The sequence below is a fragment of the Oncorhynchus nerka genome, linkage group LG5 (genome assembly GCF_034236695.1).
Source record: "Oncorhynchus nerka isolate Pitt River linkage group LG5, Oner_Uvic_2.0, whole genome shotgun sequence".
Classification (NCBI taxonomy): domain Eukaryota; kingdom Metazoa; phylum Chordata; class Actinopteri; order Salmoniformes; family Salmonidae; genus Oncorhynchus; species Oncorhynchus nerka.
The window spans coordinates 34,719,967-34,734,109 of NC_088400.1; the positions used below are offsets into that span (position 1 = coordinate 34,719,967).

The 14,143-nt window shown below is 44.2% G+C and overlaps 2 protein-coding genes across 2 annotated transcripts; one reads left to right on the forward strand and one right to left on the reverse strand.

Annotated features, from left to right (window-relative positions):
* The first annotated feature begins 1,594 nt into the window (after positions 1-1,594).
* LOC115129366 (zinc finger and BTB domain-containing protein 5) lies at positions 1,595-4,584 on the forward strand. The gene is made up of 2 exons (XM_029659623.2): positions 1,595-1,689; positions 2,130-4,584. Exon 2 carries the CDS (start codon positions 2,136-2,138, stop codon positions 4,239-4,241), a length of 2,106 nt encoding a protein of 701 aa, XP_029515483.1. The 5' UTR covers positions 1,595-1,689; positions 2,130-2,135; the 3' UTR covers positions 4,242-4,584.
* Positions 4,585-4,686: 102 nt separating this feature from the next.
* LOC115129368 (glyoxylate reductase/hydroxypyruvate reductase) lies at positions 4,687-13,724 on the reverse strand. Its single transcript, XM_029659626.2, has 9 exons — positions 13,480-13,724; positions 12,848-12,978; positions 12,253-12,325; positions 7,941-8,057; positions 7,641-7,729; positions 7,392-7,493; positions 7,137-7,272; positions 6,886-7,016; positions 4,687-5,875 (listed from the first exon to the last, which is right to left on the reverse strand). Exons 1-9 carry the CDS (start codon positions 13,545-13,547, stop codon positions 5,754-5,756), a joined length of 969 nt encoding a protein of 322 aa, XP_029515486.1. The 5' UTR covers positions 13,548-13,724; the 3' UTR covers positions 4,687-5,753.
* Between the last annotated feature and the right edge of the window lie 419 nt (positions 13,725-14,143).

Consider the following 14,143-nt stretch of genomic DNA (forward strand, 5'->3'; position numbering starts at 1 on the left):
TTAGGCTGGGTTTCTGTACAGCACTTTGAGATATCAGCTGATGTACGAAGGGCTATATAAATACATTTGATTTGATTTGATTTGTTAGGGTTAAAATTGGTGTTATGTTTTAAGGATAACTCTCAACCTCAATTTCAGCCTTTTCCCGATCCCTTGAAGAAGAAAAAAGCATTCAAATGAGAAATTGTGGGTTACTCATAAATATTCATTTTGGGGGTGGGTAAACGTAGTTGTACCTGATCCCAACACTTTCTCACTAAGGTTTACCATAAATCCACCGCCACGCTCTGATAATAAAATGATGTGCATAATGAGCAAATACGGCTCTGGACAGTTAGTTAGGTTAGTTTACATTGGTAAGGTGCCGAGTTCCTGACATCTATTGCCACTTGCGGGGTGCAAATTCGAACCCCCCACGGGTTGCAAAACAAATCTCACATTTATTGCGGTATTGTGATTGGAAGAAAAGTGCAATCATCACCTTGAAAATAAAGATTAGGTGCTCAATTCGGTCCGCATCGCAGTGTTTACACATTAGCTCTTTTTCCAATGGTCAAATGAACTCACAGATTGGTCTTGAGTTCTGTATAAAAACCTACAACTGCTACCAGGGCGACTCCTCTCACAGGTATGCTTTCACTTTTCAGAATTAGAAGTGTGTGGGTACAGAATGAATTTTGTAAATAAAGGAGAGAAAATAATAATATGTATCCCATGTGGGACTAGAATTCACAACCATTGGACTATGAGCCAACTGTTTTAGAGGACTGCGCCACCAATCAGTCATAAATGGTGGAAAAAATACACGAGTTCAAATCACCATAATTGTCATCTATTGTTGCGATGGATTAAGCTACGAATGCGTAATCCTCATAGCCAACGTGTTTTTTTCTTCGTAAAACCATAGAGGTGTATGAACCACTAAGCAAAAACGTTGAATTTGGTCATATGAGTAAATGTGCCTTAACGGTCTTTAATGTGTAATGTCAGTAGTCTAGTCAAGGAAGCATCATGCGAAATATAGTATATTAGCACGTTCCTTTACCAAGACCATGGCCAAGTAAGGCGCACTGTCACCTGCTTTCAGTGGTTGACTTGGCCTGAAATAGGTGCTGGTACTCATTTTGGTTGCGGTACTGTTTACATTTAGGTGCAGTAGAAAAAGCCACAGCAGTAGAAAATGTACGGTGCTGCTACTCAGTTCTGGTGAGCTCCTGGCAAAGTCAAGCACTGCCTGCTTTTATAGTAAACCTTAATGTGGTACCCTGCAGCTCACAGATACCCTGCAGATATAGAAGGGTATGTATTTCATACCGAACCCCTCCCTTGAGATGACCTGTACGTCACGATTTCAATTGTAGAGTTGAACCACTAGGGGCAAAAACAGCTAGATTTACTACTAAAAGACCAAAATATATCACTTTTGCAACGAACTGTCAAAATGAAGACCATAATTGACCTGTTTCACTATATCTAAGCCTTAAACATCTGTTTTTTGATTATAAAAAAAATGTCACATTTGAAGAAGATACATTTTGAAATGGGCGGGGTTTATGACTTTGTGGCTGTGGTAACTAGTGACGACCGATGAGAGCCCGCGTTCTTCCGTGTTTTTGTTAAGATTAGATGTTTGGGCCCGCCTCCTCCCAGTTTACATCTTCTGCAGGCTAAAGACTATTTTCAGATAAAGTAAGCCAAATATTGTCGTTTTTTGCGTTGGTCGCTTTGTTACAATTTGAGAAGCTCGCTAGTTAGTGAATGTAGCTAACTGGGCCATTTTCATTCATTCAGCGAATGATACAAACGTAGAATGAGGGCTGTACTGAACGAGCGTGAGCCAGCTCCTCTGGTCTATATTTCAGGCACGAGCATGGGGACACTGCAAGATGATATGCCGGTTTTATTCCGTTTTTCATACTAGTAACAAATATTTGCAAGGACAAATGTGATCTACAGTGTCAGACCTTTATACCAGTTAAATTAGTCCATAGCCATTACATTTGCATTATAGTTTTTTGTTACTAGCATTGAGTCTATTGTATGGAAACTGGCCTGGGTGTAGTGCATTGAATGATTATAATCATTCAGCTTGATCACTCAGTTTGACTATTCCTCATGTTCATCCTCAGGCAAAGATGGACTTCCCAGGTCACTTCGAGAACATCTTCCAGCAGCTGAATCACCAGCGTGTCAGTGGTCAGCTCTGTGACTGTGTGATCGTAGTGGGGGGCCAACACTTCAGGGCCCACCGCTCTGTCCTGGCAGCCTGCAGTACACACTTCAGGGCCCTTCTGAATGCAGTGGAGGGGGATGGTGGAGGAGCCAGTGTGATGGAGCTGGATCTAGAGGTAGTGACTCCTGAGGCTTTCTCCACCCTGCTGGACATGATCTACACCTCCACTCTCACTCTGGGGGTCTCCAACGTAATGGATGTGCTCCTGGCTGCCTCCCACCTGCACCTCAACACTGTGGTCAAGGCCTGCAAGCACCACCTCACCTCCCGCAGCTTCCCCACATCGCCCCCGCGTGGTTGGAGTTCGCCAGTGCAGCAGCAGCGGTTCAGCCATGCAGTGGACCAGCAGCACCTGAGGCAGTCTCCGTCCCAGGCAGCAGCCATGGCCGGGGTCAACTCCAGGCAGCAAAGATCTGTCCTACTCCAGCAGCTGGGGCTCAGCCTGGTCACATCGGCCCTGGAAGGTAGCCTCGACGTTGGCGAGACTGAGTTGGATGCTAGCCAGGCTGGAGGCAGGGACGGAGGGGTTGGAGCGGATGGAAGCATGGAGCAACTGGCAGCTCTCTCTGGTCGGCGTCACCACAAACGCAAGAGCTCTTCTCCCCAAATGTTTCAGGAGGAGAGGCTGAACAGCAAGCAGAGTGGCTGCAGGTTGTCTGAGGGGAATCATGGGGAGGGCTGCCCAAGGGTCTCCAGGAGTAATGGGGGTGATGAGCTTCACTCCCCTGACTCCCTGAAGACAGACAAGTGCCTCTGCCTGGAGAGGGGAAGTGCAGAGAAGCAGGAGGAGAAGTATGAAGGGACTTTACAAGAAGAGGTACAGCTGCCTAGCCAATCAGATAGTAATGTGGGAGGGACACGGGATGATGGGGGAGAGGATCACACAGAGGGTTCTCAGGTGGATGGAGGGATTGTGTTTAAAGTGAAAGTGGGAGAAGAGGAGGATCATAAGATGGATGTAGTTGTGAAGAGTGAGCAGGTGAACTCTTATCCAGACACACCAGGTGTCTCCAATTATCCTCCATTCCCATCCGAGGACACTGGTGAGGATGAGCCAGTTAATGATGAGAAAGACATACTCAGCCCGAAGGGAAATGACCCAAGCTCATCCAACCCCCAATCTAGCTCCAATCCTCAGACAGACACACACCCACTCCAAGACAACACGGATGGAGGAGATGGGTTGTCTGATAATGAGGGCCTAGACAGAAACCAAGACCTGGGCCTTTCCTGCATTCTCAACCCCAGGAGTCAGCTTGAGGCATTAGGAGAGGACAGTCTCATTAACACCACCATCAGTGAGGCTCAGGCAGAAAGCAATGAGGCTGTTAGGTCACTTCAAAACTCAGAGGCAACAAATGCCTCCTCTTCCTCCCTTATGTTCCCAGTAACCTCTGTCCCCTTCCAGCAGCTCCTCAGTAGCGAGGGGCACAGTTTCAGTGATGGATTCATCCTTCAGTCCACCCAGACTCAGGATGTTCTGGGGGGCTTCTTGAGGGGCATCAGGCCAGATGTAGGCACCTTGGGCAGCCTCAGTTTGAGCACATCCCTCTCCCGATCATCCAGGGCTGAGATGACCGGAGTTGGAGGTAGCTTAGGGCTGCCAGTTTACCGTCGCATCGCTCCAAAAGTGAACCCCAACTCTGAGGGCCAGATAGATGGACAACCCCAGGATCCTTCATCCTCTGGTCCAGCAGGGGGGGATACTGCTCCTCGCCCTGCCCTCACCAGAGCATCAGAGGACGTCCTTTCAAAGTGTAAGAAGGCCATGACGGAGCACAACGTCCTGGTAGTGGAGGGGGCAAGGAAATACGCCTGCCGGATCTGCTGTAAGACCTTCCTAAACCTGACTGACTGTAAGAAACACATCAGAGTCCACACAGGAGAAAAGCCCTACGCCTGCCTCAAGTGTGGCAAACGCTTCAGTCAGTCGTCCCATTTGTACAAACACTCCAAGACCACCTGTCTACGCTGGCAGAGCAGCCACCTGCCTGCCACGCTGCTCTGAGAGGCCGGGATATCAGGTGGAAACACTGTGAAAAAACAGCCGGTGCTACCAGTCAGAAAGCTCATTGACATTTCCATTTCAAAATGTTCTGCCATATCAGGGTTATGTTTGCCTGGTCATTGTTATAAATATTGTTGAAGTAGACACTTTAATGTTGACTGTGTTGATGATTTTAGAAAGCACGCGCAGAATGTACTGTAGTTTGTCTAGACGACGACTACATGGAATGTGATGGTATCATCATAGAACAGAGAGAATGGAACTTTTTTAAATAATCTTTACACTACTTCTCAGTAGGATCACTATTGAACAGTGATACAAATTAAACTACATTGGAACCAAACTGATCCCTGACAATCTTTTAAATGATCTATTCTAACTTTGTTAATTTACGCATGGATCTAGTATTCTTCTTATGGGGGAAATATGTTCACACATTTTGACGTACTGTACAACATTTCTACTTTATTCAACAATGCCAGAATGACAGACCATGATAGAGGGAGGGAGTGATCAGCTGGTTTGAAACAATGATTACAGGCCAGGTGTTTTACCATAGATTAATTAGAGATAGTGTTTCTCAGAATTATGCACAAATAGACAATGGCGATCCATATCTCAATATGTTAACACAAAACTGTCATGAGAACAATAGAAAACATTACAACTACTGTTTTACACAATTCGATCAAGTGTTTCATAAGAACAAGAAGGCCAGTAATGAATTGTGTGCAGAGACATTGTAGTGCTTTTCTACATCCTTAAAAGGAAGTCATGGCTGACCCTTAGGAGTACTGTTAAGTGTACTGAGGCATGTTCTCAAAACTCTAATACTATACACTTCCTCTTTCAAGTAACATTTTAGAAGTTAGTTATTTCTTGTAAAAAACAGTAAGAGCAAGAGGCAGAAGTTTACCTTCATGTTGGGAGAGCATGTTAAAGGAAACATTCACCCAGTTTTTTGTGCATCTATTTGCCATTCAAGCAGGCATAAATACAGCTGAAAGGACGAATTTTACGTCATACCGGCTGTATTTCTATGACACTAAAGACGTCATACCGGCTGTATTTCTATGACACTAAAGACGTCATACCGGCTGTATTTCTATGACACTAAAGACGTCATACCGGCTGTATTTCTATGACACTAAAGACGTCATACCGGCTGTATTTCTATGACACTAAAGACGTCATACCGGCTGTACTTCTATGACGCAAAACATGGCATACTGGCTCTATTTCTGCATGTTTGAACAGCGAATAGCTCAGATACACATGAAAACACATGAAAATCCCCAGGAATCGATAGAACATCGCTCAGAGATGCACAAAAATTATATAACATTCAAAATGGGTGAATCTTTCCTTTAATAGAACAGCAATAATCTTAACACAGATTCCTGCCTGGTCACTTACGGCTTTTACCTTCCCTGGTATTGACTATTGATTGGTTGATAAAAAAATCATTCTAACAGGAGGACTGAGGCAGAATTGAGAAGTTGTAGAGCAGCACTAGAATTTGAGTTCGCTGGGCATGTCTGTGCCCTGTAGGCCTGCCAGCAGATTGTTTGCGGACAGCTCTGCCATGATGCCACGTGTGGAGTAGGTAGCACTGCCAATGTGGGGCAAGACCACTGCAGGTGGACAGAGGAGAGAAAAGTATTAGCAGGGATATGATCGGATTGCACAATATACACTGAACAAAAATATAAACACAACATGTAAAGTGTTGGTCCAATGTTTCATGAGCAGAAATAAAAATGTTCGATACGCACAAAAAGCTTATTTCTCTTGTTTATATCCATGTTAATGAGGATTTCTCCTTTGCAAAGATAATCCATCCACCTGACAGGTGTGGCATATCAAGATGCTGATTAAACAGCATGATCATTACACAGGTGCACCTTGTGCTGGGGACAATAAAAGGCCACTAAAATGTGCAGTTTTGTCACACAACACACTGCCACAGATGTCTCAAGTTTTGAGGGAGCGTGCAATTGGCATGCTGACTGCAGGAATGTCCAACCGAGCGGTTGCCAGATAATTGAATGTTAATTTTTCTACCATAAGCCGCCTCCAATGTTGTTTTAGAGAATTTGGCAGTACGTCCAACTGGCCTCACAACCGCAGACCACGTGCATGGCGTCGTGTGGGAGAGCAATTTGCTGATGTCAACGTTGTGAACAGAGTGCCACGTGGTGGCGGTGGGGTTATGGTATGGGGAGGTATAAGCTACGGACAATGAACACAATTGCATTTTATAAAAGGCAAATTGAATGCACAAAAATACCATGACTAGATCGTGAGGCCCATTTTTTAAGGGTATCTGTGACCAACAGATGCATATCTGTATTCCCAGTCATGTGAAAATCCATAGATTAGGGCCTAATTAATTTATTTCAATTGAGTTCATTATATAAAACTGTAACTCAGTAAAATATTTGAAATTGTTACATGTTGCATTTATATTTTGTTCAGTATAAATCATCTCTGGGGAAAAGCAACTGGTTCATTTGAATGACCAGGCATAAAAAAAAAGAGTATTCTTGATTCCCCTGGAAAGACCACAACAATGATTAGAGATGAATCATAGACAATAAAACAGAGTAAACTGGCTTCCATCCCTGTGTCTCCATATACTCACCACAGTTTTTGAGGGTGAGGAGGGGGTGGTCGGTGGGGAGTGGTTCTGGGGTTGTGACGTCCAGCCCAGCACAAGCTATCTGACCACTGGACAGAGCTTGGTACAGATCCTCCTGATTCACCACTGCACCCCTATAACACACACACACACACACCTCTATTTTTAGAACTTTGAATGACTGTAACAGTGCTCATTTCCAAACGCAGTCAGTGGGGTTTGATTTGCACTGCTCTACGTGTTTAATGGAGTACCTGCTGGTGTTGATGAAGACAGCGGTGTTCTTCATCTTGCTGAAGAAGTCCTTGTTACACAGGCCTTGGGTCTCTGGTGTGAGGGCGCAGGACACCACGACAAAATCACTCTCAGACACCAGCGTGTCCAAGGGCACTGCAACAGAGAGGAGGGGAGGAGAGAGGGTGAAGAAACAGCCAAATAAACACCTCATCTGATTCTCACCCTCTCTCTTATACTTTCCTGTTTTCCATAGCCCCTCCAACCCCGCTCACCGTATTCTCCCTCCACCTCAGCAGCATAGGATTTGGCAGTTCTTCCAGAGTACAGGAGCCGCTTCACTCCAAACGGTTTCAGCCTCCTGGCAATGGCCATACCTGAGCGAAAACAGCATTGACTCCAGACAATCAATCAGTTAGTAAGACATTTTGTCCAGCCCCTTCAGCTACAGTATGGATTATATGGACCACAGGCCTAAAAGGCAGGAGTCCCTGAATCCTGTTTCAATCAATCACTGTCACTACCTATGCGTCCCAGTCCAATGACACCGACAGTGCTGCCTGACAGACCATAACCACACAACCACAGAGGTTTCCAGGTGCTCCAGCCTCCACTGAGAGAGAAAGAGAAAGCGAGAGAAAGCGCGAGAGAGTTAAAAAGTGGGAAATGAGGACACACATTCTGTTTTGCTCATATTAATTGTAGATAGAAATTTGGTTCAGCAAACACATCCCTAAAGTATCAATGTACAACATGTCAAGAGTGATCATCTGAAACTGAAGTCTTATGTAGTAAATGAATCTGTGTTTTCATTGATCACTGACTTCTTAACCTCCACCACGCCCTCTGGTAGCCGCCGAGCTGTAGCCAGGAGCAGGGCGACGGTCAGCTCCGCTGTGGCATCAGTCAGGACGTCTGGAGTGTAGCCCACACGCACCCCTCTGCACAGAACATGGAGAAGAGGGCACAATGAGAGTTTCTGACTTAGATGTGAGGAAGGTATTTGTTCGTACAATCATTGCTTGAAATGGGCCGGAGCCGCCTGGAGCGCCGTACTGGCACCTCAAACTGCTTACCGGCTCCTCTATAAAACAAAGTGACCTATCAGCGGCCCAGATTCACACACAAAAGATTGATCAAAGAGGAGTGAAGGCGGGTTGAATGCTCGATCTGCATTGAATAGCATTTGAGAGTGGGGATCCATATCCTGATTCTGCTTTGTTCAAGTTTATTTTCCACTAGTCTGTGAATCCGTTGTATGCGTGGCAGTAGACTGTTCCAGTTTGAGAATGTGCCAGCCTGAATGAGCAGGATGCGATGTTCCAAGTTGTCAAATTAGCTTTCTTAAGGTCATGAACATCCTGGAAAAGTAATTACATTTTTTTTTTTTACCCCTTTTCGTGGTATCCAATTGTTTTAGTAGCTACTATCTTGTCTCATCGCTACAACTCCCGTACGGGCTCAGGAAAGACGAAGGTTGAAAGTCATGCGTCCTCCGATACACAACCCAACCGCACTGCTTTTTAACACAGCGCCATCCAACCCGGAAGCCAGCCGCACCAATGTGTCGGAGGAAACACCGTGCACCTGGCAACCTTGGTTAGCGAGCACTGCGCCCAGCCCGCCACAGGTGCGCGATGAGACAAGGATTTCCCTACTGGCCAAACCCTCCCTAACCCGGGCGACGCTAGGCCAATTGTGCGTCGCCCCACGGACCTCCCGGTCGTGGCCGGTTACGACAGAGCCTGGGCGCGAACCCAGAGTCTCTGGTGGCGCTGCAGTACAGCGCCCTTAATCACTGCGCCACCCGGGAGGCAGGTAATTTAATTTTAATATTGTGATTTCCTTTTCAAATATATTATCATATCACTTAAAAATCGACATATCAGCCATGATCAGAATTAGGCATAGCCTTCAGCGCATCTCTCCGTGTGTGCTGTGCATTATCTGCATGTGTGCCAGTGTGAGTGGGCCATTTGCCCGAGGAGAGAGAGACATTTCAGCAGCAAGTAGCCTATAAAATAATGATAGACTAACTATATAGCCAATTCAAAACATAATTAGCCATACTAGAAGCTATCTCGCTAGTTAACTATATGCCCAAGAATTAAAGTCGTTGACTCATTGTTGCCTTTTCACCGGCACTGTGAGAAATAAATCTGACACCATAATTTGAAAGCTGTGATTCCCCTCTATTAAACAGTAGGCTAGCCATGTAAATACGAAAATGCTAAAAATATTTGAAGAATAGCCTAATTGACAAATAACTTTGATGCTGTGCATAGATCTCCCCTGAAACATGAATATTATAGATAAACATGTCTTTGTGAGCTACTTTGCTTTGAAGTAGCCTACCTTATCCGTTTTATCCCTGATTCACGGAATAATTTAATAAAAACATTAAAAAAGTATTTGGTTGTAATGTTGCAATATTTTATATCGAGGGTGGCCAACAGCTACTGGGTGTTAAGGTTTTTGTTTCCGAGCCCTGCTCCAAATTGTAGCCTAAACATCAGCTGCTCAACAGGAACTTGATTGGAGACTTTGGTGCGTTTCAGGGCAGGATCAAAAACCTGCACACCCTGTAGCTCTCCAGATGGAGGGTTGACCATGTGCATTTTATACAGTAGCCTAACAGTGCAGTTATTCTACTCTGTACAGGGTTAAGTGCCTTGATGAAGGGCACAACGGCCGGAGATACAGTGGCAAGAAAAAGTATGTGAACCATTTGGAATTACCTGGATTTCTGCATACATTTTTACAAAGAATTAGATCTGATCTTCATCTAAGTCACAACAATAGACAAACAAGAGTGCTTAAACTAATAACACACAAATTGTAATTTCCTTGTCTATATTGAATGCAATATTTAAACATTCACAGTGTAAGTTGGGAAAAGTATATGAACCCCTAGGCTCATGAATTCTCCAAAAGCTAATTGGAGTCATGAGTCAGCTAACCTGGAGTACAATCATTGAGACAAGGTTGGAGATGTTGGTTAGAGCTGCCCTGCCCTATAAAAGAAACACTCAAAAATATGATTTTGCTACTCACAAGAAGCATTGCCTGATGTGAACCATGCCTCGAACAAAATAGATCTCAGAAAACCTAAGATTAAGAATTGTTACCTTGAATAAAGCTGGAAAGGTTTACAAAAGTATCTCTAAAGGCCTTGATGTTCATCAGTCCACGGTAAGACAAATTGTCTATAAATGGAAAAAGTTCAGCACTGTTGCTAATCTCCCTAGGAGTGGCCGTCCTGCAAAGATGACTGCAAGAGCACAGCGCAGAATGCTCAATGTTAAGAAGAATCCTAGAGAGTCAGCTAAAGACTTACAGAAATCTCTGGTAGATGCTAACATCTTTGTGGTCGAGTCTACGATACATAAAACACTAAACAACAATAGTGTTCAAGGGAGGACAACATGGAAGAAAGACACTGCTGTCTTAAAAAAATATTGCTGCACGTCTGAAGTTTGCAAAAGAGCACCTGGATGTTCCACAGTGATACTGGCAACATATTCTGTGGACAGATGTAACTAAGGTTGTGGTGTTTGGAAGGAACACACAGCACTATGCATGGAGGAAAAATGGCACAGCACACCAACATCAAAACCTCATCCCAACTGTAAAGTATGGTGGAGGGAGCATCATGGTTTGGGGCTGCTTTGCTGACTCAGGGCCTGGACAGCTTGCTATCGTCGACAAAAAAACGAATTCCCAAATTTATCAAGACATTTTGCAGGAGAATGTTAGGTTATCTGTCCGCCAATAGAAGCTCAACATAAGTTAGGTGATGCAACAGGACAACAACCCATTTGACAGATGTAAAATCAACAACAGAATGGCTTGAATACGCCTTCTGGAGTGGCCCAGTCAGTCCTGACCTCAACCCGAGTGGCCCAGTCAGTCCTGACCTCAACCCGAGTGGCCCAGTCAGTCCTGACCTCAACCCGAGTGGCCCAGTCAGTCCTGACCTCAACCCGAGTGGCCCAGTCAGTCCTGACCTCAACCCGAGTGGCCCAGTCAGTCCTGACCTCAACCCGAGTGGCCCAGTCAGTCCTGACCTCAACCCGAGTGGCCCAGTCAGTCCTGACCTCAACCCGAGTGGCCCAGTCAGTCCTGACCTCAACCTGAGTGGCCCAGTCAGTCCTGACCTCAACCTGAGTGGCCCAGTCAGTCCTGACCTCAACCTGAGTGGCCCAGTCAGTCCTGACCTCAACCCGATTGAGATGCTGTGGCATGACCTCAAGAGAACGGTTCACACCTGACATCCCAAGAAGATTGCTGAACTGAAACAGTTTTGTAAAGAGGAATGGTGCAAAATTCCTCCTGGCTGTTGTGCAGGTCTGATCAGCCACTACAGAAAACGTTTGGTTGAGGACATTGCTGCTAAAGGAGGGTCAACCTGTTATTAAATCCAAAGGTTCACATACTTTTCCCACCCTGCACTATGAATGTTTACACAGTGTGTTCAATAAAGATATGACAAATTATAATTATTTGTGTGTTATTAGTTTAAGCAGACTGTGTTTGTCTTTTGTTGTGACCGAGATGGAGATCAGATAAAATGTTATGACAAATTTATGCAGAAATCCAGGTAATTCTAAAGGGTTCACATACTTTTTCTTCCCATTATAGTAGGCCTACATGGGATCAGAGACCAGAAGCCTTTAATTATGCTGACTTTTTTCATGTAGGCGACAGGGCCGCAACCAATTATTGGTCATGGAAATTTGGTTAAAAGTCATGGGAAAGTAATGAAATTCCATCTGTCAAAATGTGTATGAACCCTTCCACCGGGCACAGCCAGAAGAGGACTGGCCACCCCTCAGAGCCTGGTTCCCTTCCTAGGTTCCTGCCTTTCTCAGGAGTTTTTCCTAGCCACCATGCTTTTACATCTGCATTGCTTGCCGTTTGGTGTTTTAGGGTGGGTTTCTATACAGCACTTAGTGACATCTGCTGATGTAAAAATGGCTTTATAAATACAGTTGATTAACAGATCTCTGTAGCATAATATCATTTAAGAATTCCTGTGAACATAGTCTAATGGACTGACTTAGAAAAAGACAGCTCCTGCACCTCTTTCCTCCCAAGTCAAGCACTGCGTACAAGCTAGTTGGTAGTTAGTCTTACCGTTTCTTGATCTCATCCATGGCCATGTGGTCAAATCCGACAGACAAGGTACTTATAACCTTCAAGTTTGGACCTGAACACAAATCGATAGCTACGTGTTAGGAGAAGACAGAATGGGAACTATCATACAACACATTTACAGTATAATACATACCTAACAGCCTCAAATTACAGATTAAATTCACTTACTTATGTAGGCATATGTATGCTGCAATTCAGCTTTTAGCTGCAAATGTGTACAATTCAAAATAAACCTTAAATATACAGTACCAGTCAAAAGTTTGACACACCTACTCATTCAAGGGTTTTTCTTTATTTTTGTACTATTTTCTACATTGTAGAATAGTGAAGACATCAAAACTATGAAAAAACACATGGAATTATGTAGTAACCAAAAATGTGTTAAACAAATCCAAATATATTTTATACTTGAGATTCTTCAAAGTAGCCACCCTTTGCCTTGATGACAGCTTTGGACCCTCTTGGTATTCTCTCAACCAGCTTCATGAGCTTTATTTGCGTTGACTGGTACTGTATTGGAAAATACTGAGAAGTGCCGTTTGAGTTAATCTGGTCCAGATTATGTCCAGCGTACCTGCTGCGTCCAGGACCTCTGTGTCGATCTTGTCCGACAGGAGGCACAGCAGCCCATGGGCCCCCTCCACGCCCTTCAGAAGCTCCACCCTCGGAACAGGCTCATCAGAGTCCCACAGTGACACTTTACATCTGTTTCCATGGAAACAGGGAGATGACCAGATTCAAATGAGAGACCAAGACATTTAACAACATTTACTTCATTGTACAGTACTCTCCACATATTCTGCATTGTCTGTATGTGTGCTTTTTTTCCAAGGTCTGTTTTCCCCCATACCTTCCCCTACCTTTAATCTTTATTATACCTCATTACCTAAACCAAATGTTACATAGACGTTTGTAAGTTACAAAAACGCCTTGAGAGAACCCGCTATAATGTGTGACCTGGAATAAAGGTCATAAACAACTCCAATGAACTTTCACTTTTAGAACAAGGTTAGAACACTTTTAGAACAACATTACCCTCCACTTCCTGTGTGTGTCCAATGCATTTATACAGCAAAAAGTAGACTAACACAATTATAACACTACTGGCATGTCATGCATTATAGATTAAAAGTGCCAGCGCATGAGCTACTCATTAGGCTAGCTACCAAGCTGATCATAGCAAACTATAAAGGGAAACCTGCATACACTCCAGCCTGTGACAGAATCTTCATTCCCTCCTGTGGGATGCGTCTTGTTATGAAAACCTTCATCATCTCTGTGCGTCCTCCGATTGACGGAAAAAGTCAGAAGAACTGCTTGAAATAACGACCCGAATCCTATAACAGATGTAGCTAAATTTGCGGATTGTTTAGTGTTCACGATGACATTTCAACGTGTGCACACGCTGTTGAACCAGGAAGTATGTTGGGGTCCGACAACATTGCACATGCGTAGTACTTGCAATCGATTCTAGACGGAGATGCTTCGCTCCATTGTTGATTTTTGTTTTTGCATAATGTCAGGACGATATTCCTTGTTGTTGACCTATCTATCCTTTCACTGCCTTCACGTATTTCTGGACATCCAACGTCAAATGGATGAATAAATAGATAATCATAATCAAATGATCAATATGGAATAAATAAAAGTGAGTTGGAATTTACATGTTTTAATTAGTTTAATTTAGGAAGGCAAGTCAGTTAATAACAAGTTCTTAATGACAATTATGGCCTACTGGGGAACAGTGGTTTAACTGCCTTGTTCAGCGGCAGAAGGACAGATTTTTAACTTGCCAGCTTGGGGATTCGATCCAGGAACCTTTCGGTTACTGGCCCAACCACTAGTCCGCCCCAAATAAATGTATCAATAT

Excerpts from the sequence above, each read along its gene's own strand:
- LOC115129366 (XM_029659623.2), top strand. The coding sequence starts at position 2,136 with ATGGACTTCCCAGGTCACTTCGAGAACATCTTCCAGCAGCTGAATCAC.
- LOC115129368 (XM_029659626.2), bottom strand. The coding sequence starts at position 13,547 with ATGATGAAGGTTTTCATAACAAGACGCATCCCACAGGAGGGAATGAAG. Across the intron at positions 7,494-7,640 it reads CATTGGACTGGGACGCATAG|GTATGGCCATTGCCAGGAGG; the intron begins GTAGTGACAGTG and ends GTTTTCGCTCAG. Across the intron at positions 7,017-7,136 it reads GTCTTCATCAACACCAGCAG|GGGTGCAGTGGTGAATCAGG; the intron begins GTACTCCATTAA and ends TGTGTGTTATAG.